The following is a 25284-nucleotide window of genomic DNA, read 5'->3' on the forward strand; positions in this document are numbered from 1 at the left end:
AATTTCACAAAGTTCTATTTTTTCCTGTTAATACTTTAATATCTCTCGTCTAGATTTTTCAAACCTATCTTTCTCATCTGTAGCTTTTTACAATCAAGAGCAATATGATACAGTCTTAATTTTATTGTCATTAATATTTATTTTCTCAAGTCTTCATTGATATTAATTGATATTAAAATATGACTTATACTTTTACAAGATTTACAAGATTTTACAATACGCATGTGTATTATTTGATTTATTTCATTTTAATGTTAAATATCAATCAAACACATCGCGCAATGTTAGTTCTGATCATGTGTTTTAAAACTCTTTTCCACTCGATGCATCGTCGGGGCGTGTTGACGGACGCGGTAGGGCGGCGGAGCCCGCCGGGGACGTTCCTGAAGGTGGCGCAGCCGTGATTCAGGCCGGCCAGAGTTCACGTCCGCCGCGTTGGCAGCAGTGCGCGCCGCCGAGTCAGTGCTGAATGCGTCGCGCGACGGGCAACAACGTCGGGGGTCTGGTGTGTGTGCGTGCGTGGAACAGAACGGATCCGTCGTCCTCGCAGCCGTCGTTCCGCAGCGTCGTACTCGGGGTACGGAATCCCGTTAAGCACAACGTAACAACGTTTCCCTCCGCGCGGGGGGGACAGAAGGAGACTTTCCCGCGCCCGCAGGCGCGAGCGCGCGAGAGATACTCGGGGGGGACCCCGAGAGAGAGCGGAGCGGAGTCTCTCGTCGCGTCATCGTCGACGTCGGGGCGCGCGCGACATAATCCTCCGACTCCGCGCTCGCGATGCATCGCGCGCATCGACGCGCGTAGCTGTGTTGGGCGTAGCCGGCAAGAAACGGCACGGGAGCCGTCCATCCGTCGTCCGTGCGTGCGTGAGTAAGTGAGTGCGTGCCCGCCCGCCTGCTTGCCTGCCTAGCCTGGCTGCCTGCATGCGTGCGTGAACTGCCTGCCCTGGAACTGCCTGTCCCTTCCCCTCCCTCCCCCCGATCGTCGCTGCCATTGCGAAATGCGAGCGAGCGTCGCGTGTGTGTGTCGCGGTGTCTAGTGCCTCGTACCCGGTGCGCGCGTCGTATACGAGAGGGAGATACGTAGACGACGGGACGACACCTTTTTCTCTCTCTCTCTCTCTTTCTATCTCGCTTCTCTTCCGTCCGTCTCTGTCGCATTCCGTCCCGGCCGCGGCGAAACACGTCCCCCACGCGTCATCGCCGTGAAACTCTGTCCGCCAAGATCGAACGACAGTGGCATGTCGACGGTGGCATCGTAGCCCGGGATCCCGGATTCGAGCGCGAGGTGAGTGGAGTGCCAAGCCAACGACGTGGTGTCGTCGACGTCAACGGCGGCGTTGACGTTTACGCTCTCCCCGCGAAGAGGCGCGGCGCGGCGAGGACAATTGATTCCGTCACGAAGGTCGGCGCGACGGCGACGAGGGTGTGGATTTTCCAATGTTCTGTCAACACGCGCGCGGGATTGACAGGAAGCTCGCGAGCGAGCGAGCGAGCGAGCGAACCGTGTGGCACACCCATCTCGCCGAGCGAGCGAGCGAGCTGGCGGCGCGGAGCGGAGCGGAGCGGAGCCAGACGGTGGCGGCGGCGACGGTGCCAGGAGACGCTCGCGCGGCGCGGCGAGACGGAGAGGAGGAGGAGGAGGAGGCGAGGCGATGCAGCGCACATAGATCGAAATCGCGAAAGATCGCCACCGCCGCCGTCGCGGATTCTGCGTAGCGGGAAAAAAATGCACGCGACGATCATAACTCGTTAACGACGATCGGCCCAGAAGCGTTGGCATTGGCACACGAAAAGTGTCTGTGTGCGTGCGTGCGTTTCTATTGTTAACTTTATATATCCGCCGGCTTCTAGGATGTGTTCTTTTCGCGCCACATTCCAAAGCATTGTGGAAAATCGATAAATTTCCGAGATCGTTCTGTTGTTACGTCTCCGAGTATCTGTGCAAAATTTGAGCGCAATTATCCGGTTGGTTTGAAAGTTAGTTTAATTTTTTGTTTACTCTCGAATTCTATGTGAAAATCGTGTCTGCGAACCACTTGCTAGTTTGGTGAGAGGGCAGTATTACGAATTAAGTCAAATTTTTTTACTTATATAAGAGCCTAATAAGAATCTAATAAATGTTTATACTAAAAGGACTATTATTTGGATCCATTTACTCATTTAAAAATTATTCACATAATATATGATCTTCTCTGCTACGTGAGTCAAATTTTTCATTATTTTGTTCCTAGCAGCGGCTGGTTTCAGAATTAAAACTCGGACGATGATGCGCGATCTATTACTTTTTGTCGTTTAAAGAAAAAATTGTTAGAAATATGTCGCACTTCTGCAAGAAACGTGACACGAGTGTAAAAATATAAAATTGTTCAGAAGAGAAGAAAGGGAAAAAAAAGCGTATTTTAAAATTAATTATTTACGGCAGTATTAAACATAGTTTAGAGCTAATCATAAGTTGCTTTCACATTCTCCAGAAATAATGTAGATATTAAATTTTATTGTAACATTATGCTAGATTCTGAAGAATTATTTCTATTTTTATTTATGTTAATTTTCCTGCTTTTCCCTATAATTATTTTTACGTAAGAAGCATTTGAATTCAATTGCATTGTTTTTCCTGATTAAAGGCCGATGTGTTAAAACACATTGTGAAAAAGATTCTTAGAAATTCACATTTATGAAACATAATTTTACTGAAATATAAATCTTTACTTAAATACGGCGAAATAAAATTTTATTCGTAGCAATTAACAAGAAAGACGAGATATTTTTCACAGAAATGTATATTTCATCGTAACAGTCACTTTTTTTTTTTAAACCAGAAATATAAGAAGTAAAACGTCACAAATTACATTTGCTTCTTATAATTTCGATTTTTTGTCTCAATCCGCGCAACATAATTTGCGTAATACAAAATTTAAAAAAAACGTTGATTACCGTCACTTTTTTTATGGGGGTGCAATATTTATTAATGACACGTACTTATTCCAATATCAGAGATATCTTGATTAGGCCGAGATATAAAATATTTAAAATTTACGCTTAGAAGATGTATATAAACTTGAATTTGTAACTGAGTAACTTGAACCAAATTTCTTCACCGAAAATAATAATCTATTTTATTTGCATTTATCGTGATAACTTTACGGCAATTAATATGCGCGCAATTAAGTGTCGTAAATTGAACTTACTGAGATTATATCTGTCAGATAATAACGGAGAGAAGATTTACCTAATGACCTAGCACTGTGCCGCCTGATAATTACACTCAGACGGTTAGCCTTACTCAATGACAACAGCAGTCGAATGGCCTTTAACGATAGCATATATTTCGGATATGATAAATAGTTAATATCACGTGCGTGATGAATGGTAATGGCAGCTATAATTGAGCTCGTCAGACATAGATAAGTTACATTTTAGTTTTTTTTCCGGTTGCCCGACGCAATCGAACGTCGGATTTTGATTACTCATCTCGTATCGGAAACGAGAGAAACCGATAGATCTTGACACAGCAGAGAAAAACATTAGAGATCTCTCTCGTCGTGGACAATTCAGAAAAGTTTCCGCGGCACGTTAAGTTTCGCGGAGATCGTCAGAAATGTCACGAAGTTAGACAGACCTGTACCGCGTACCGCGTTTCCGAAGAAACTTTAATTAAAAAATTGCTTGACTGACCTTAAGAAGTTAGAACGAGCAAGTCGATAATCATCGATACGAGGCATCGTGAAAGTCTAATTAATGGTTTCCAATGGAAACGGGAAATTAATTCATGCGTTCCATTTCGCGAAGGAGACGTGTGTGCATTCAGCAAATATAACTTAAAGCATTGCAGAGAGAAAGATTTCTTTGAGAATAAACAGTTTTGTTTGACCATTCTAAAGCATACCTATGTATTTCTACGTTTTTAATAAATTTCATTAAAAATATAAAGAAACATGTATAAAATGACACTGAAAAAAAGTAATACATCCAATAAGATATAGCTGCGGGCTGCCAACTACAGATATACTCAATACAATAATATATGCTATTGTAGTATCAACATTCTACTTGCATTAATAGCAACTATTATTGTATTGAGTATTTTATAATTAGCAGCTCGCAATTACGTATGTTATTGGCTATATTACTTTTTTTTCTGTGTATTAAAAACGAAGGAATAAATGCTTTGGAATAGCTGAGCTAAACTGCGTATTAAATCTAAAGGAATCTCTGTCTGTGTATTAAGAATCAAGCTAGGATGTTGTCGTCGTTAATTAAAAAATGCGGTTTGAAGATTATACAGAGTAGCTCGTTTGCGAATCAAAATACTACGCGAGAAAATTCTCAAAAAATTAAGTATAAGGGTAACTTTTTATTTCGAACTGTAATTTTTGAGAGTTTAAAATTGGCCAATTGCAAATTACGTTTTTAAATCGGCCACGTGTTTATGAATCGTGTGGTAATATTAACAACCGCAGGTGATCGTTTAAATATAATCTGTAATTGATTAACTTTAAAATCTTATATCTCTCAAAAAATACTTCTTGAAATAAATAAATTTAAACCAGCAGCACGTGATACTTGTTTTTCTGCTGGAAGAAAATATATAAAATTTTGTTCTGATTGGTGCATTTCTGAAGATGGATAAAAATGCACCAATCAAAACAGAATATTTTTATCCAGCAAGCAATCTTGTACGAAAACAAACATCGTGTGTCGCTAACTTTACAAATAACTTTTTTATTCAATTTTTTGAGAACTGTCTTACTACGATATCTTGATTTCAGGGCAAATTCCAGGGCATCCTGTATATAAGCGACGAAAATTCAAAGTTTCTTATTCTTTTTTTTTAACCCCAGGTTGTCATATCGGGTCATCATAACCCGGACTGATGATTTATTAGTAAGATATCTTTCGGCACGCTTGGAAGTGTAAATTTGTGATGCCAAAATTAAGAAAGTTATAATTTTTTTAAGGAAAATGTGATTAAAAAAATGCATTTTTAACTTTTCAAATGAAAACAATTAAAATATTAATTTTTTATAATTGAAATATATTTTTCTATGTTTGAACTTTATTTCAGAATTTTTTCAGAAATTTTGGACACTTAGTTTTTAAACTGCAGCTCATCGAAAGTTGCGTTCGATCACAATGACCCAGTGTGACAGCTTAGGATTAAAGATGCTTTCAAGTTTTTTTTCTTAGTTATGTTGGTGTGAGATCTTTTGTTCGCTTGAAACTACCCGATTTTGCAATGTATCGCGTTCACCATCTGCTTTACGTAAATCGCAATCGTAATAGAATGTCGCTTTGCCGCGCGACGATGGCGCACACACAGCAGCGTTCCGCGGGTTTCTTCCGCGTCGCGTCCTCCGCGGAAAGCTCCGCGAAAAGCCTTTTACTCGCAAAGGGAAATCCCCGAATCGCCATCTCGACGCGCGTGCGACTTTCTAGCGTGGGTTTTATTTCGTCTATGCGCGCGAAAACATACGACGCGTTTGATCGCGCTCCAAAAGTCGTTAAAGTTACTCGATCATCGACGCCAATTATTAGATCATCGAGATGATTAGGTCATCGTAATTCGCGCTCCGTATTCACGTCCACCGCCTCTGCGTTTGCCATGCGAGACGTTGCCATTAAAGAAAAACAGCGTAGCTCTATTTCATTCAAGTAGTATTGATATATTCGATATGTAGCATGATCGTAAAAAGATCGAAGGAAAAGATTGGTAGCTATCGCATCGTCATTCAAGATATCGTTCGATTGCGCGACGTTAAATTTCCTTTTTGATATATCAAGAAGCAAACTAAAACGCGCTGCAATTGCAACTTATTATTTAAATTGTTTCCATATAAAATGACATAACGTAAAAGTAGCAAACAAATCATTTTCGTTATCTTCATCGTAAAATATTCGATTTTGTAAAATAGGATCCGTTTATTACAAAATTTAATGTAATAATTTATGGATACTGAAAGTCCATTATGAACGACTTACTTCGATGTAACGTATATCGACATCCGGTGTCGGTGAACGGTTAAACGGAACAGATCAAATATCACTACAATGAGAAGTATGTGTAATTGTAAACACGTATGTGTACACATTGATGCAATTTCTGTAGGCTGCATCTATTTATTATATTAATTTTGATATATATGTGACGTTTTTTATTCAGGAAGATTTTAGGTCTACAGCATCGTAAAAATACGCATTTTTCTAAAATTTCTTACGGAAAAGCTATAACAGATAGCTTTTTGGATCTGTGTACATATATTTATACAGATTTAAAAAATGTATGTACATTTTTGTTCAGATAAAATTCATATATTTCTTAAAACAGTAAAACAAAATACGGACATAGAAAGATTTCCTTAGATTTATTAAAAATTTATTTAAAACAAAAAATATATGCTTTGGAATAATCGAACAAAACTGTTTATTTAGGGCCGGTTGTTCCAACTTTCTGATAAACTTATCTATCAAATAAGTATGTGTCTATCTTCATTTTTTTCTCGAATAAATAAAAGCAGATACATATTTATCTGATAGATAAGTTTACCAAGAAGTTGGAACAACCGGTTCTTAAAGAAGCAAATATGATTATTTATTAATAAAACTGTTTTATTTTCAATGAAATAATACTTTTTTTAGTCAATAAACATAATGTTTCATATAATGTTGTTTGAATAAAATTAATCAATCCAATAATTTGAATACGATATGCATAAGAATCCAAAAAATTTACATTACAATTTTTTAATCATACATACTGATCCATATCCCCTAAAAGTTGTAATTATTTATTGATTCCTCATTTTAAACTTTCGATTTGTAGTGCCACTTTTAATTTTCAAATTTTACTGTCATATTCAGATTGAATGTCCCAAACAACCTTACTATAGGATATTAAGTTTTTTATAAATCGAAATAGATTAAGTCTATTTTTTTCTACGCTTATGAGCGCCACTGATGAGCGGTCGTGGCTTTTTTTTCCCGGTGCCATATGGCAGTCAGTGACAGTCAAAGAACAAAGGCAAAACAATTAAAAATAAAAGAATTTTTAAGTTCCGTCTGAGAATACGTCTTGATATTCTTATAAAATTGGGGTTGTGCCTGTATTGCAGTTTTGGAACTCGGAGCGAACGGGCGCACTCGTAACGTCGAATACGCGCCGGCACCGAAGCAGATCGGTGAAAGCACATGGTACCACGCATGTCGCGAGTTTCAAGTCGGTGGATTTTGCAACGCGCAACCGATCCGTGTGTCGAGATAGAAACCACGTCGTTCCGCATCGCGACACCCGCGCCGCAATCTTCCAAATAACACGCACAATTCTTTTGCCACGTGTGACACAAAGGAATTCGTGCGTTCGTCGTTTGGACGCGTATCATAAAGAAAATAGGGCTGGCTCGTCACTCAATAGCGACATGGTAACGTTATACGAGAGATGGACCCTCTCGATGGAAGAAATATCGGTTAATAGACAGTTAGCTTCGTTGACGGCACGTTTGCGCAATTAGAAGGATTGTTCGAAAGCGTCGAGGTTTAGTGTTTCAACGCTTCGACTACCTACGTGAGTTTCGTCGGCGTCTTTGTGAAATTCGTTCCATATGGACCGCGAAACTCGCTCGGCTCGTTTGGCGAGTTTTCGCGAGCTTCAAGAGCGTACATTCGCTCGAAAAATCGCCAATGAGTCACTCAAACTCGGGAACTAAGTTACGGAAAAGTCGTTGATCGAAATGTTTTAATTTTAGCTTCGACATTAACACACGCGGGGTATTCAGGTTCGACGCGTGAAAAGTTCAGAGAATGGGATGCAGTTTGTTTGTTCTCGTCGAGGCGCTCTTGTTCCTCCATGTAACCGCCGTGCGGCTATAAACGGGAATGTCGCATCGTCTTTTGTACTCGCGCGTTTATTTACCCGCGGGATAATTGCGCGCGGAACGAGGCGCGCCGTAGCGCGCCAGGAAGATCCTAGAAAGTGTTCGAATTGATAAAAAGCCGTACTTTCTATAACGCGTCTGCGTTGCGGTATCGTGACTTTTTCGATTCGTTACCGTTGCTTAAAGCGCGGGCATTCAGCGACCGACCTTTCGTCGATCTTTTTCTTCCATTTGTTGTCCACGCGCGTCTAAACGCACACGCGTGCGTGCGTATATCTTTATTAATGATCGGTTTCAATATTTGCCGGTATTTCAGTGAATTTATTATTAATGATTAATGATGACATAGAAGATAAAGTGAATTATTAAATGATTTGATGACTTTTATGAAAGGAGATTAATTTTCCAAACGTTCTCACATTTGTATTCAAAATAGACGTCGGAATTGCATACATATCGTAAACAGATTTGTTAAGAATCTGTTTTCATATTTTCTGCTTTCTCTTCTTGAAAAATCTGAATTTAGAACAATTGTATGCACTGGAAAAGAAGTTTATGTAGTAATAATCAAGCTTTGGTGAAATAATTTGAATTAAATGTTTGATATAATCAAGTATTTACTAATATTTAATAATTATATTAATGTAACCAAACATGATAATAGTAACTATTCGATTATTACTAAACAGCTACTGCTAAATTTTTTCAGCAATACTTAGCGACAGAAAAAAAGTTGAATCAACAACACAATATAGTTAAAATTTATTTTATTTTAACTTTATTATATTATTAATAAGATCAATACGCCAGCCCGACACGTCAACGATTTAATTGAATCAATAATATTTTTTCCTTATTGTATCACCTAGACTTAATTATTATTAACAAATCTCCTTTTCAGTGCAAATTACGCCGTCTTGCATGAAGCGACGTTTGTGCAGACGGACTTTATATCGATGCGAATTCTTCTTTCTGGAAAGGAAGTTCCAATTTCGCGTTTTATCTAGGCATTAGAGCGGCGCGATTGACCTTCCAGACAGATGCGCGATTTCCGGTCTCTCGGTTTTGCAGCTCGGTTCCCGCCGCGAATGGTTCTTTTTTTTTTTGCGGCGCGATATACCTAGACGTTATGTAATCAATAGACAAAAATGACTAAAATCCTTATTCTCGCCAGTAATAAATATCAATAATTATTAAACACTTAATAGTCGACTCAATTGGCAATTTTTTATTATGAACTTCAAATAAATATCACAACGTCCATCGCTTTCGACCATCGCTTACGATCCTTTGCAAGTGATTACAGTAATTACGAAAATGGCGTAAGCGTTGGTCGAAACGTTGTGATGTTTATTTGAAGTTTCTAATAAAAAATTGAGTCGACTATTAAAGTGTTTAATTATTATTGTTACATAACCAATTATAATACCGCGCGCAAAACGGAATCCTCCGTCATGCATATTAATTAAAAAATAAAATTTTCTCTCTGTTTCTCCGATTTTCTTATCGTAATATTTGACAGACGTAGCTGATAACTAACACGCATGTTCTTCTCGTGCCAAGCAATCATTGACATTACGACTCGAATTATATGCGTAGCATTCGTGTCACGGGTGCTCAAGATTGCAACGCGAAAAGTGATATCATCCGCCGTTATCAGCTTGCACTTCTAAAAATAATGAGGATACCGGAAATACAATCGCGTCTCGATTCGCTCTTCTTGCTTTTCGCGTGAACCGTTGAACTTTCCTCGCGTTCTCTATTTCTGTCTACTACTTTTGACACTCATTCGAGCTAAGCTACTACTGTTAATCAGTCATTTGTTACGACGTGTCTTCGTGACACAATTATTGGGAAAGCACTTTAAAACCATAACTAAGATACAATGTACATAATAGTACATTGTGTCCATTCTACTATGCAATGCCCACGTAAATATAATATGTAATTTGGATATCTAATGAGATAGCTTTTTCTATATCTCTTCACAAAGTCATGAAACTAATTGTCTGGACACAGGAGATGAAAGTTTATTTTATACAACAAATTTATTCAATGTTATAATTTTTTTAGGAAAAACACGATTGAAGGTAATGCATTTTCTTTAAAAGTATGGTTTTGATTTACAGTATAAGATAAACTCTCAATATCTTGTAGAGAATTAGTTGCGCGAATATATAGGGTTATCTTGTTCCTTTAATATTATTTCGTCACAATATTAATTTTTTTTACACACATTTTTAAACTTAAGTGAAAACAGATAAAGATAAAGTAGAATTGGGGTGCTTTGTTAAATTTTATTTAAATCTGATGTGGAAAGGCTTTTTACTTCTAATCGAGTTTTCTTTAAAAGAATTTAACATGTAATGAATTTATAACATAAAATAAACTCCCAATATTCTGTGTCCAGACAAATTAGGTTCGTGACTATACCTAATGTATAATCTAGAATTGTCTGTTTATATATATATATATATATATATATATATATATATATAAACAGACAATTCTAGATATATATATATATATATATATATATAAACGTCACGCATGCGATGTTCTTAGAAACGGGAGACCCCGCTGACTCAGATTGTCGTGTTTTGCAGGTGAAGCCCCAGCATGGCCAGCAGATGACTGTTAGCCGAGCCGGTGCTCATACTCGACTCTAATATGAGCGAAGTGGTGGCAGTGACGCCGACTGGTGGACCTACGCGCCACACACAGGAAAGCGTGACACACATCAAACGGCACAAGCTGGCCGGCTGTAATGTTCCTCTTGTGCACGGTCGGCCGAATCCGATCAGTCCGCGCAGCAGACTGACCACGCATCAACGAAACCACAGTTTGGACTTTAGGTATCCCCGGTTTTGATTCCCGCTGCGAATACTTGGCGAGGTCGTTCCGCAACAAACCGCGCGCGTGTACGAGCTATTTGCGACGCGTCTCTGGCTCGCGCCTCCGACGTTTTCTGGCACTTGTTGAATAAAAGGCGATCGTAAATTCGCCTCTTGCATGTACGACCGACGCCACGATATCCATGACATCCGTGTTGACGATACGTCGTATATACGTAAGTCGATGGAATACAAGCCGAGATGTTTAAATTAACGGCGACAGCGTCATCAATATTAACAATCAGCGCAACGAGTAATCGCAATCTGGAGCTAGCTAATGATATGTGCGCAATTCTCTTCAATGAAGAGAGACCGCATCTTACGTCGGAAGATAAATTTAAATAAGAGCAGTTTAATATTTTTTATAAAAAAGTGAACAGTCTACTAAAAATTTAACAAATAGATGATAAAATATAAAGAAGGAAAAATATGAAGTATACCTAGTATTAAGAATTTATAAGAAGAAAAAAACGCAAACATACATCGGTTAAACAATGCAGATCAGATGCCTGTGGGTTGTAATGATATTATTCGAGATATTGTTAAAACATGTATGTACTGACAAAGAATGAGATAGAGTAGGCTATAAGAATTTTATCGATAACTGATGTGATAAGATAGAAGAGAAGTCTAATAAATATAAATATACAGATCATCGTATAGAAAATATTTCTTCGAGAAAAAGTAAAAACTATCCTTCTCATGTTTTATTCTACGTGTATTAAATAATTAAGAGTCAAAGTCTGTATAGCGTGTATCAATATAACGAGGTACTCGAAAGAAATACTTTGACTGTCAATTATAAAGTTGTCGATCATTATTCCTAGATCAATGGGGATCCTACTACCGCCGGTGCCTCAGGCAGCCGCGACGACATTGACGCACCACCACAGAAATCGAAGTTTGGACTCCGCGCTGCAGCGGATTCCGGAGGTGGACGTCACACCGAGTCCAGAATGTGAGAATCCCGCGCCCTCGTCGGTGTCCAAGACGACGACGGTATCGTCATCGTCGTCTGCGGGATCATGCGGAGGCAAGGGGGTGCGCACCGCGCGAGAACGCGAGGATCTGGCCAGCCTCGGTTCCGACGACTCTGGGATTCTGTGCGGCTCCGATAGCGGCTCCTCGAGCGACGCCACAAATGCGCCCGCCACCCGTGAGTCTAGCGTGGACCACCTGCACAGCCGCGAGAGCCTAAACTCGTCCGTGTCGCAGCCGGGCGACGTATGCTCTGTCGACGCGGTGGACGGTATGGAAAATAGTGCCGATGTGGTGTCGGTGTCGATGTCAGTGCCGGTGTCACCCGTGGAACTGTCCACTCGTCTCAGTGACAGTCCGGCGTCTCTCGTGTCCCCCGAAAGCGAGGTGACCACCAATGGTGACCGTTCCCGGTGCGACGATGATGCGAACAGTGACGAATGCTGCTCGCAGGAACCACGATCGACCGCGAACACAATACGAGAACGTGGCGGCGATAGCAGTCAACACGAGTATCAAGAGTGCATTGATAATTACCAGGGCGCTATGCAAGCATCCCCACCGCCGCCGTCCGTGGCCGAGACGAGCCAGAGCGAGTTGGCTGGAGCGGCTATGACTCTCTGCTGCGGCACGGCCGCAACGCAGCAGCAAGAGATTGAACCGGTAAAGAAGCAGTCGGACGTCATACGTCGGCAGAAGCAGGAAACGAAGCAGCCAAAGCCCTCCGAAGGTTGTCTACTACGACTTTTCGAGAGTCAAATATTTGACATGTCCATGGCTATATCCTATCTGTTCAATTCCAAAGAACCCGGCGTCCAAAGTTATTTAGGTATAGTAAATATTAAATAGAAAATTATTTTTTCACGCATTCAAATAATTTATGCTATTATCATCACATGGGTTTCCAAATCAATTTATTGATAGGAATCTCGTGAAATAAAAATTGTTTAGCGCAATTGCCTTTTGTATGTTTTACAATAAAAATATGACATGTGATGTATTGTAGGTAACAAGATGTTCAGTTTTCCGGATAACGATGTGGACTTTTACTTACCACAGTTAGTCGTTATGTACATACAACTTCACGACGTGACAGAAGTCCTTTATCCATATCTTGTCCATAGGTAAATATAAGTGTCGTGCATTATAAAATCGCTTGATTGCCTATTTTTATCGATTGCGGCGCTAAGATTTGAAACGAATTAAAACTAAACGAATCGATTACTTTGCAGATGTAGACAGTCAGCAGATTTCTCATTAAAATGTGCCTGGCTGCTAGACGCGTACAGTTCCGATGCTCATTTGCCGTCAAAGAAGAAGTCTCATGGGACCAAATTGAAAAATCTTATCTTATCGGATGAACTCAGGTAAGTAAATGGCGAAAAGTAGTGAAGATATTAAATTGTACGTAAATTTTGAATAATATAAAAATATCTGTAACCACTGTGTAATGTTTCAGGCCAAAGGGAAATGAGGGTCGAAAGCAACGTGTCACTGGATTGCAAGTTCCTGCACCATCACCATTGCCCTCGACGCAAAATCTCACGTCGCCGAATAAAAAAACCCACCAAAGATCTCAGTCCGACGCTACTGGATTGTTCCAGACTATACGCCGTAGTCATTCCGGTAATTATTTTAAATTCGCATCTTAAAACAATAATAAATTATATATTAACGATAATTATTTTCACAATAATTATTTTAATAATTGTTTGATGGGATATTCTTCAAGGTATAATAAATAAAGTAAGTCTTGGAGACCTGAGCTCTGGTCGAGCGTTTGACAACGGCTGTACCTGCTTCTATTCCTGCCAAGGTGTGGTGAACGATCTACGAGGCCAAAAAACAGATTGTTTTTGCAATGTGAGTTATTGTTTTGTAATAACGAAAAAGTAATTAATGTTATTGGTGCGATGCTTTAATGTGAAATTTGTACTGCTTGCAGGCACCTCGACTCGCGCCAGAATTCGAATTTATTCAAGCTCTAATATCAATTGGTAAATTGCTCGGGACTATCCCAACAAAGGAAAGTAAAACCGTTCAATTAGTGGCAGAGCTCAATACGCTTAACTTGAATCTCCCTGCAAGGGTGTGGCTTCCGCTGCACAGTATGATACCGCATCATATCGTGCGAGTTCCGCCACAGTACGCCGCCGTTCTTAACAGCAAGGATAAGGTATAGACATTTCGTTTTACTTTCTGAGAAAGCGCAAAAGTTCATCATTTGAATATCGACTTTTATGTTGGTACCATTCTAGGCACCTTATATAATATATGTGGAGGTATTAGAGGTGGAAGATTTATATACATCGCCCGTACCGACGAAGATAATGGGCAGTTCGTTGAGGCATACCAAGTCTGAAGAGAACTTGACGGGCGGCGAGCAGTCCAACATATCCACTTCAGATAGTCAACAGAATTCGGCGATACGACAAACTCCCGTAAAAAATATCTCGCCTTATTCTGTTAGGAATACAGATGTGACATTTAATTTTCCCGATGATGATCCTAATGATTGTTGGAGTCAGGAAGATGACGAAATCACACAGCAGGTATATATCTTACTTAAACGGCCGTATATTTCGTTTATTTCTAATTTATAATAAAAATTCTCTAACTTTTTTTCCATTTGTTTCCATTTAGTATTTACAGCTTCGCAAGCCAAAAGATCGGGACACTATATCGCAACTGAGTCAAGAATCGTCCGACAGCAGAGAACCGGTCTTTGTACCAGGTGACATCAAGAGAAGATTGAGTGAAATGGCAGCTACGCCGAGCGCGACTTTTAGTCACGATCCCGAAGATCCATCGGCGGCGGTTCTCAAAGAGCCATGGGAGCAAAAGCAACGACGTATAAGAGCTTCCAGCCCGTATGGGCATTTGGCATCTTGGAGATTACTCGCGGTAATCGTGAAATGCGGTGATGATCTTAGACAAGAACTTCTTGCCTCGCAGCTGCTCTCAATGTTGCAAAAGATTTGGCAAGACGAACAAGTACCTCTTTGGGTACGGCCGTACAAGTAAGTACGAGTTGTTATTGGAAATTTGTTTCGTGAAAAAATCACTTGTCGCTCATTCCTCTCCTCCGTTGGAAGAATAATTATTATTTGATAATATATATTTTGTTAACATATTAAATTTGCCAAAATAACATTCGATAATTTGACTCTTGAATGAAAATTTGATTTTCTGTTGCAGAATACTGTGTCTGTCCAACGACAGTGGTCTGATTGAACCCATCTTGAACACCGTCTCGCTGCACCAAGTAAAAAAGCAGTGCCAATTAACACTTTTTCAATACTTCGAACGAGAGTTCGGTCCTTCTACCTCAGAAACGTTCCGCATGGCTCAGAGAAATTTTATTCAGAGCTGCGCCGCATATTGTTTGGTTAGCTATCTTATTCAAGTGAAGGACCGTCACAATGGCAATATCCTTTTGCACAGCGACGGCCATCTAATCCATATAGATTTTGGATTCATTCTATCAACCTCGCCGCGAAATCTCGGCTTTGAAACCAGTCCATTTAAACTGACGCCAGAATTTGTCGAGGTGATGGGTGGCAATCAGTCCAAGCTCTTCGAGAAATTTAAGAGCCTCATTCTTCAAGGCTTAATTGCGGCACGGAAGCATATGGAGAAGATAGTTAACCTCGTTGAGATTATGTTGTCGGGTAAGTAGTAACAAGACTTTTACTGATTGTTTACACGCTTGTTCTCATCCAATTTCAATCCGCGTGGGATCTCTGTTTCATTTTTGGGGGAATTTTTTTACAGGCTCTCAACTTCCGTGCTTTCGTAGTGGTGGGGCGGCGACTGTTCAAGGTCTCAAAAATAGGTTCCATCTTACGTTAACAGAGGATCAATTGCGTCGGCATGTTGAAGATTTAGTCGAAGGCAGCATTCATTCGTGGTCCACTAAACTCTATGATCGATATCAATATTTCGCAAATGGTACTCTTTAATATCAAGATTAACGATCTTTTCTGTCTATCGCGCGTTTCGGTTGAAAGTTTTCTGCGAGGTTAAAAGAAAGGACATCAATCCGATGTGTTGTGGATATTTCTTCCACACAATTTTTACATACATTTAATAACTTCGTTGACCAATCCGGCGGTCAAATGCCGGTTAGTAAATATATTCAAGCCAATTTATTGCGTCTTGGAAATCTGTTTCGTATCGTAAGTCGTTATAAAAATGCGGTAACGTAAAAAGACATTGATTTAATTATATATTGCTATTTATTGTAATTGGCGTTAGAGACATTTTCTCAATTCTTCGGTGAACGTATTTGCTTCAATTGTGCTATATTTTGAAAAAAACGGCTTCTAGTATTTCAATATGTAAATAAAGAATTGTAATTGCGTATAAAATTGCACGATAGCGGGAAAGAAGACGAAATTCTTTCTGAGCACGAGAAATTTTGATTGGGCAGCGCTGTTTTCTAGCATTCCACAAGCACAAATGACGTTTTAGAGTGGAAAAATCACTTTCCTCTTGGACATGTAGATAGCCTCGATCAGGTTAAACGTATAGAATTTGGATAGATTGCCATTCCTTGAGTATGACCTTATTCCTTGCTTTGGTGGTAAGCAAGAACGATACGAAATATTTTTAGCAGAATTCAAAGCGATCTCATTTGATCAATTAAAAACCTTCGACAAATGAAATATATCCATATCTTAAGAGAACACACACACACAAACACATTTACACATACATACAAACGTGACTTAGTTGAAAATTATGAGCGCTTCGTTGAAAGTTAAAAATATTTATCGTCGTTTGAGAAATTAAGTGATGAAAGAAGAAAATGATCTATGAGAACTTTGGTATCCACAGTTGATTACATATATCCACTATATATAACGTTTTTGTTCGATACATTAAGACTGCTGTTGTTTACGTATGGCTCGATTGATAAATTACGAATTAGCTGTCGCCGCAGCGCAGACGTGACGTCATTGACTGAGCGCGTTGGACTGCTAAGTCGAGTGTAGCTTATATAAACAGCATAATTTGTTGAAGGTGCCTTATTTGTGTAGAGAAATGTGGAGACGATCAAACCTTAGAAACAGTGAAGTGACGTGTTAACGTGGCAATCTTAGCGTGGAGCTGATTGAGCGTGAAGCGGACAATCTGTAATTTGTATATATAACAAAAAGAAAAAATGGAGGGAGAAACATTGCGTGGACTTTCGTAGATAATTCGCGGCAATAAAACGTAGAGCCTACTGAACGATAGAACGGAATCGGCAAATCTCCATCTCTGGGAGATTTTAACGCAATTCTGGTGAATGCGCGAGACTGGGCTACGTACAAAAATATAGGCTCGGATATTAGCGGGAGGCGAATACTCAAAATATTTCCTATTTCGTAGATTAGTACTCTTCGATAAATACATCTAATTGTACACGCGGTATAAATTTAAGAACTAAGCATTATATTATAGCGAGTCTTAAGGATCACATTTGAAAGTTTTTACATGTTCTTATATTACGTAAACATTCATTCTCCTTTCCCTTCCCTTCCCATAGCTGTGAATGCGAGGAGCGTTGTAGCTGCGTACGAAGGATAATTATTTAAATCGTAATTCCTCGCGAGTGACGTTTTACGTACACATGTCCGTTTAAATAAATTATATAGATATATATAGATAAACTATAAAGAGATATTGTACATATATATATAATGACAAATTTTATCACCTTATTATGCTATATCAGTTAAGAATTTAATCGAGGAATGTTCGAAGCAAAATCAAAGTTATGGCTGGAGCCAGCCCGGACCAGAGAGACCGGGGCCCTCTGACTTCCAAGTGTCTTATATCTTTCTCTCTTGCTCCCTGTCTCTCTTCTTCTCTTATCATAACCGTCTCATGATAGACAGGCAGACCAGAAATCGGATACGATTATAGGATGATTGAGAGAATGCAAAAAATTAAATCCGTCAATACTTCAACACGTTGGCTGTCTTTTATTTCCGGCGAACTCTCGTAAAAATTGTATATTATATATGTGATTAATGCGAAGGATTTTAACATTCTCGTATTTATGTTCTATGTACGAATGATTGCAGAGGGATATGCGAGAAAGGGGATATCTACAACCCTTTATCCCTTGTCGATTGAACATGCCCGCGAACTTACTTCCTGTTCTGTCGACACGTGAAATGTCAAGATCTCTGATTTGCCTTGATCTTTCACCTCATTACAAGCTATTGATAATATCCATCATTGAATAAATACGAATGCGATAAAACAAAGAGAATTTATTTAGCACCCACAACTGTCATCTCGCATAAATTTGTAATCGCTTATCAGTAATCGTGATAGAGCGATTGTTTAATAATGCATCATATATAATATAATAATATATAATATATATACATATAAAATATGTATATGTATATTATATAATATCTATTATACAATATATTATGCATATAATATGTAACAAAAATGATACCATCGAAAATTCTTGTTACTATTATATTGTTTCAAAAAATTAAACTTAACGGCACATAAACACAATCATCGCTACGAGATATCATTATGGTATCAGTCACGATAAAATTGTAAATTAGAATTTTTACACGCATACCTAACATACGCCTAAGACGGTAGAAAGCAATAAGTATATCGCAAGTATCACAATAAGTCTTAAGTTAATGGAGATCATATGGAAATACAGCCTTATATTCTAGAGAGCTGTTGTAATAAGTTAGAGGGCAAGATAGCTAGCTTGTCAAGAAGGTAATAAAACGGATGAGAGAACCAGGCGAGCATCGAACGGGCGACTACGCCCATGGTGTCCGGGTACTGGTGAGTCAGCAGTGCTAGTAACGCGGTGAACGAGCACAAACCGGCGGTGAAGAGGATGAAAAAAGGTAATTCCTTCTTCGGGTAGACGCTGACGTCGTGAAACGATGGCAGGAGTTCCCGGTCGGCGCATTCGGTGCACGTCGGATACGGGTAGAACAAATGCCCACGCTCGAGCGGATAGGGCAACATCCTAAACGTGCCCTCCCAGGTACAGTGAAGCAGATTCAGGGCACCCTCGATCTGCTTCCAATGTGCCAGATGGAAGAACGCGTATGCAATCGCTTCGGAGTCACCGCGCTTTAGCACGTGCTCGGGCGGGAGGATGAGCGGTTTCATCTCAAGGAGATACTTGGGTACATGAGGATTGAATTCCACTGCCCGATGGATCGCTTCCACCGCCGACATTTCGGCTGTGGTCAGACCGCGCTTGCTGGCAATGTCGGGCGAGAACTTGTCCGCCACCAGGCGTGCCTTCAGCAGCGCTGCTGTGTAGCAGATGGTTGCCGATTTCGGCAGGCTTATGTCGTCGTATTTGGCTAGCACAGCCTGCACGTCCGCGTACGCCTGCATCTCTAGCAGGGTTTCGATCAAGTTCTCGTGAATATTCAGCACATTCATGATCGGGGGCACCTCCTTCGTGAGATCGCGAAACATCTTCACCGCCTCCTTGAGCTTCCCCAATTTCCTCGCGCACATCGCCAGTCTTCGTTTTATGTAAATCAACACATTTGTATCCCTCCTGTGTATCGCCTCGGCTATGGAACCTTGATGTTGGGTATTTTGCGACTTTCTGTAATTGTTCTCAGCTACCTTCAGTGCTTGCTTGAGAATCTTCTCCGCCTCGACGATGGTGGTGGCCTCTTCCTCGGCAAGAAGAATATAAGCTGGTGCACAATCGGGATTACGATCGAGAGCATTGTGTGCAGCTTGTATTCTCATCATTGGATTACGCTCTCTCCATGCTGTTTGCATGATCTCGTACTCTGCTTTACCTGTAAAAGAAATGATTTTCTTAAAAACACTTAGAGTCTTAAGAGCAAAGAGAATAGAATTAATCTCTCTAATTATGTGATCAAATATCTCCAAATCCTTACAAACATTTTTCACAAAACAAATCACAAGGGATACTTATTCTTCAAATAGTAATGTAAATACACAAAATTATAAAAGAAAATATACACAATAAATTATGAAAAACTCGACATAGAGTTAGGATTAGTCTTTTTGATGTAAATGTTTGGATCGTACCGGTGTCACCTTCGCAGGTGAAGAACGTCTGATGATCCTGTGCAGACAAGTTCATGTCGTAGTATGTGAGAGGCTCCTTGTTGGTGGCCCAGAAAAACCTCTGATACTCCGCACCCCTAAAAAGATTGATCGGATTGCGCCAGACCTTACACTCGGGCACATTTTGGTGACTCGAGGAGCCTCCGGAGCCCCCGCTGAGGCTCGTACCATTGCCGTCGTTATTGCTGTCACCGCCGCCGATCCACGGCGAGATGTGATTGAGCGACACCTGCTCGATGAACGAGGTGCCATACTTCCTGAAGTACCACCACTCGAAGATGAGAATCAGGCCGGAGATGAGGGATGACGTGCCGGTGAGGGCGACGTAGAACTTTGGGGTTAGGGTGTTCAGGAGCAATGTCGAGTCCCACATGCTGGTGAATAGCAGTGCCATTTATGCTCGAGAGAGAGAGGCCACTCCGCGCGCGCTCCCGATTACGCTTGGATCCGCCGAAGATGCTGCTCGTCGCTGTTCACGCGAGGCGACCAGTGTTCTTCACCTGTCGTTCACCACACGGCGTCCGACATCCGGAACACGGGGGGCTAACGAAAAAACTACGCTCCTCTAGCGTCGCTATGTATGTGGGAACTCATTCGCGAACTCGTCTCGCGTATCGAAGTGAAAACTGAACGATCGTGGTTATCCGACTCGACACGCGTGCATCATCGCCACGCATCTCCCGGCGCGTAGTAAATATTTTCGACCGATGCTGCGATATCAGTGCTGACAATCTGAAATGAGCTTCCCTCTTGGTTGATAATAATGCTAGGTTAATCAACCACCGGTTGATAAGAAAATAACGCGCGCGTGAATCATCGATCGTTAATAAATAAAATTTTCTGATTGTTGCCACTCTGGTGTGATCTAACAGCAATAGATAACAGCACGAGTTCGTCGTTTTGCATTCATTTGTTTGCCGCTAGATGAAGCTGAGTGGTTTAATCGACCATCTAATCAATTCTCACATTTTATCTTTTTCTATTCGCAATATAAAAAAGCTTTGCGTATGTTCGTTGCAATTTATCACAAAGACTGCATATATTTTGATAAACGTTAAGTAAAAAAGCTCTTCTTGTATACAATTTATAAAAAAAATATAAAAGACAGTATAGGCACATATTCCTAAAAAAATTTACCGTCTTCTATATTTCTTTAATAAAAAGAACTTTGACATCAAGATATTTAGACATTTAGAATTCACAAACAATAATAATAATATTAATCGCGAAAACTCATTAATCCGATATAGGTCCGTTAAAACGGCACTCCCTTATTTCTCGGAAAATAAACATTACATTTTATCAATATCGATAAAAACATGACCTGCTTAAGTAATTAAAAAAAGTGAAAATCCACAGTTTGTACATTTATGACTTTTTCAATTAAAAACTGCTAAAAACAAATGTTTTACAAGCAAGACTAAAATTTACACGAATTTTTTTTGTAGATTACATACTTTTATTAAAAAAATGTTATACTGGTATTAATATTAGTCAGTAATTATTACTTATTTTGAGTAATAAATGTATTAACAGCAATACTAAAAATAAATATTAATTATTGACCAATTTAATACTGTCCACTATTACATTTTTATAAGGGTGGTTTAAACAATTGCAAGTTTATTATTAATATTAGATCATTTTATTTGTTTATAACACGTGCTATACTCTTCCACTAAATTTTTTACTACAGTAAATAATAATAAATCAATTATCTCTGCTTAATATATATATAGAGAGAGAAAGATTTTACTTAAGAAATTTTAATAATATTTAAATAATTATAAAATAAAACATATAAATATAAATATAATTAACACATTGATAAATTGATACACTGAATAAGCATATCCAATTGCGTAAAAATCGTAAATCACAGAAATTAGAACTATTTAAATTTATCCAATTTTAATCACATAAATATTATAATTTTAATGTGTGTTTGTATGTATGTGTAATACTTATAATAATATATATTCTTTACGTAGAATATATATATATATATATATATATATATATATATATATATAAAACAAAATGTTAATATAATCTGTGAGAATATTTTGAAATACGAATATTACAGGCTCCAACTTTCTTTCTATTAATTCTTATTCAAGGACGAACATATCTATCTATCTATCTCTGCACGAGCAAAATAGAAATTCTGAAGCTAAACGATTACGAGCGTTACGTAAGTACGAGGAAGCAGATAACCGGAATAATGGAAACGCATGGTGGACAGATAATAGGTTACTACGGACACGCGATTATTTTACATGACGCCTCTAACGTCAGCGAATCCTTTCGCGCGTCCGAAGGTCTTTCCTTCTATCTTTCTTCCTTTCCTCGAGCGCTGGCACTTTGCTCGTCCCAATAACCTACTTATCGAAGAAGCGTCTTCAAGATATTTACCGCGTGTACAGAACGCTTCGCGATCTTAGTTTAACGAGAAATTCTCCAACTAATCCTTAAAGTCGAATCCTTCTAGCGAAAACATTCAATCGTTAATGGTTATCGGATTTGCAAACGATCGAAGATTATTAGCGAACCGAATTTCCAAGAACTCGGATGGATAATAATAAAACTACATTTCATAGATATTGTCTAGCGAATTTTAATAGAATTTCAAATTGCAGTTGTAAGTGACAAAGACAAATATGATAAATGATGATTTCTTACGACATTTCCGCACGAGAAGACTCAATTGCTGTAATTACATTAATTTATATTCATGTAGATTAACTTTCATCTCGGTTTAATTTACTTTTTATTTTTTTCTAGTTTCCAGAGTTAAAAAAAGAATAAGCGGATGCAAGATTAAAGTTAATCTATATACAGGACAAAAGAATCTCTCTTAAATTTAAAACTGTCTATAAAATACTTTATTACACCTTAATCTATTCAAAAAATTTCACACTCAATGTAACGTACTGTTACGTACTTGTGCTATAATACATTTATATTTATTTGCTGCTAAAAAAAATCATATTAACACTAATGCGCTATATGTTGGTGTTTGCTGTAGGATATTTTTCATTGTTGAAGATAACTTTCGACCACTGTCATCCCAAATTTTCTTTAAAAAGTTCTCAACCACGGCAATAAGCTTCCATCGAATTTTTGCAACCATTTTTTTCATTAGGATTTTTTTAAAATTTCGAATATTTACTGTATACTTTAATCCTTGAATATATGTAATCGATTCGCTTCTAGATTTCGCATGAAAAGCCACTTTTAAAGCACATTTCGGTAATATTTTTCCCAACCGTACTTTCCGATCGGACGGAAAGGATTGAATTATTCGGCTAAGCCGATAAAAAGGCGGATAAAGGCGAGGCGAATGTGATCGTAAACAGCGTTAAATGCGAAAGCGCGATAAAATGATTTTCAACGAAGGTATTTGCGTAGCTCTCTGTGTAGAGAACAGAGAAGCTTAAAGCCGCATGTTATTTATAGTAACAATCAAGGAATAATCCGTTTTACAAGAAAATCTCTTTCTAACAGTCTAATGCCTTTAAGATCATTCATCTTCGACTTTAATTGATCGCGGAAAATAGTTCACTGACATATATATTCAGATAGGTAACTTGCTCGCGTCGAGACGTCATCTTCCGCGACGTCTTTAACATGATAAATGCATCTGCATTTAAATTTGTTTGACTACGACACTGAGCGTCCTATCTTCTTCGCCGCTTTCGAGAGACATTTTCCTGCGCGTCGGCGTCAATGAAAGGATGATTTTCACAGGCGATCTCGCTTGTCGCTGATATTTCCGTCACCGTTGTACGCATCGTCAAAGGAAAGTAAAGAAAGTCTTGAAATCGGCTGCATCGCTTCGTTTATCCCTTGAGAACGCAATACTCGGAAGCAGGGATAAAACAGAGGTGAAAATCGTGCAATTTATTCAGCGAAAAAAGGAACGCGTCTAGAAGATGCAACTTCGCATGGCCATGTATATCGGAGAGAAAACGTAAAGAGGCTTCCAAATCCCTGAACACAATGAGAGCAATGTAGCGTACAAATATCTACAAAATTCTCGTAATTCGAAAATACTTAAGCAAGTTGTGGGAGACATAGTGGGGGAGGTAAGGAATTGCTGAATGCGTACCATTCGCTCTAAATCTCATCAATTTAATATTCTTATTAAATATTAGTGATAGAAACCTTAAAGAAATAAGGAATAAGTAATATAAACAAAAATTTAAGAGATTATAACTTGTTTTGTGCATGTTAACGATATTTCTAAAAATCAGATAAAATTGATTTTTATTTTTTATTTTAATTTATGTATAGCTGCTAAAAAGATATAAACCATGTGATTTTATACTAAATTTTTCTATTTTCATAAAAGAAGATTTTAATTATAGAATATCATAGGATAAGATAGATGGTACAATAGTAAACCTAATAATTAATTAAATATTAATAATAAAAATAAATTTAATAAAATTAAGCCATGCTTTCACTATTTACTTTTTTATTGTCTATTAATTGTTTAAAAATATTTGATCTCTTTTTTATAAATGATTAATAAAACAAGTAATAATTCATATTTTCTTATACTTTTAATTATTTAAATTAATAAAATTGAAACTTTCAAAGACGATATCATTATTAATTGCCTAAATTACACTTTTTGTAACATGTTAAAAAAAAAACTTATAATATATATTTATAACTTTTTTACATATTACAATAAATTAATTTGTTATTGGTAAATAATTAAATATTGTAATAATTTATTTATGTTACAAATGAACCCCAAAATATAGGATTGATAAATATGCGATTAAAAACAGCTCAAGTCATATGCATTTGACAACTTTCTCCTATCTCTTTATTTTCATGCTAATATACTTTCGATTGAGAGTTTTCTCTTCTTCAAATATTTAGATTGCAAATTGTATTTACTATTGCACATGCAAAAACAAACTGTTGTTATCGTTATTACAATTGGGAATATTATCGCATTAAGAAAAAAAAACGACTATAATAGTCATTTTTAATGCCAACTATATATTTATAATTGTTTTAATCTTGCAAATTATAGCTATCAATAATTATTACTATGTAAATAGTAAACGTGATAAATATAAAGAAAATAATTATATTCACTGTAATTGTGATTGCATTTACTACATGGAAGTATTCATTTTATTTTTACCATATTTTAATTAATATACTTTACTATTTTGAAATTTGAAATTATCATAATTTATAATAAAGGCTTTTCACAGTCAGCAGAATTATAAACATAAGGTAATTATTACTAACATTACAGCAATAATAATTGTAAAAATGGAGCTCCTAACCATTATCGTTATTTTACTATGCAATTACAGTCACAAATCCCAAACACTTTTCTGTTACAATCAGTGTGAACACGAAAACTCGTTATATCCTCCCCGGGGAAAAAAAGGGGGGAAAATTTCT

The 25284-nt window shown here is 38.3% G+C and overlaps 2 protein-coding genes across 6 annotated transcripts; one reads left to right on the forward strand and one right to left on the reverse strand.

Annotated features, from left to right (window-relative positions):
* Positions 1-143: 143 nt before the first annotated feature.
* Positions 144-17678, forward strand: LOC105830240 (phosphatidylinositol 4-kinase beta). 5 transcript variants are annotated; one of them, XM_028194105.2, is made up of 12 exons: positions 144-1287; positions 10477-10725; positions 11592-12571; positions 12749-12866; positions 12975-13109; positions 13202-13368; positions 13475-13605; positions 13688-13918; positions 14001-14294; positions 14386-14762; positions 14941-15413; positions 15517-17678. In XM_028194105.2, exons 2-12 carry the CDS (start codon positions 10541-10543, stop codon positions 15702-15704), a joined length of 3279 nt encoding a protein of 1092 aa, XP_028049906.1. In that variant the 5' UTR covers positions 144-1287; positions 10477-10540; the 3' UTR covers positions 15705-17678. The 5 variants fall into 5 exon arrangements, with proteins under 5 accessions (XP_028049906.1, XP_028049907.1, XP_036138535.1 ...); XM_028194106.2 differs by having other exon boundaries at positions 144-870; XM_036282642.1 differs by having other exon boundaries at positions 144-866.
* A 310-nt stretch (positions 17679-17988) lies between these two features.
* On the reverse strand, positions 17989-20580 carry LOC105830241 (protein ST7 homolog). Its single transcript, XM_012669450.3, has 2 exons — positions 19810-20580; positions 17989-19553 (listed from the first exon to the last, which is right to left on the reverse strand). The coding sequence occupies exons 1-2, from the start codon at positions 20240-20242 to the stop codon at positions 18433-18435; spliced, it is 1554 nt and encodes a 517-aa protein (XP_012524904.1). The 5' UTR covers positions 20243-20580; the 3' UTR covers positions 17989-18432.
* Positions 20581-25284: the final 4704 nt, after the last annotated feature.

Source organism: Monomorium pharaonis, chromosome 2 (assembly GCF_013373865.1).
Source record: "Monomorium pharaonis isolate MP-MQ-018 chromosome 2, ASM1337386v2, whole genome shotgun sequence".
NCBI classification, from domain to species: Eukaryota; Metazoa; Arthropoda; class Insecta; order Hymenoptera; family Formicidae; genus Monomorium; species Monomorium pharaonis.

Coding starts and splice junctions, on each gene's coding strand:
- LOC105830240 (XM_028194105.2), top strand. CDS start 10,541: ATGAGCGAAGTGGTGGCAGTGACGCCGACTGGTGGACCTACGCGCCAC. Junction 12,867..12,974: donor TATCCATATCTTGTCCATAG/GTAAATATAAGT, acceptor ATTACTTTGCAG/ATGTAGACAGTCAGCAGATT. Junction 14,763..14,940: donor CTTTGGGTACGGCCGTACAA/GTAAGTACGAGT, acceptor TTTCTGTTGCAG/AATACTGTGTCTGTCCAACG.
- LOC105830241 (XM_012669450.3), bottom strand. CDS start 20,242: ATGGCACTGCTATTCACCAGCATGTGGGACTCGACATTGCTCCTGAAC. Junction 19,554..19,809: donor CACCTGCGAAGGTGACACCG/GTACGATCCAAA, acceptor TTTCTTTTACAG/GTAAAGCAGAGTACGAGATC.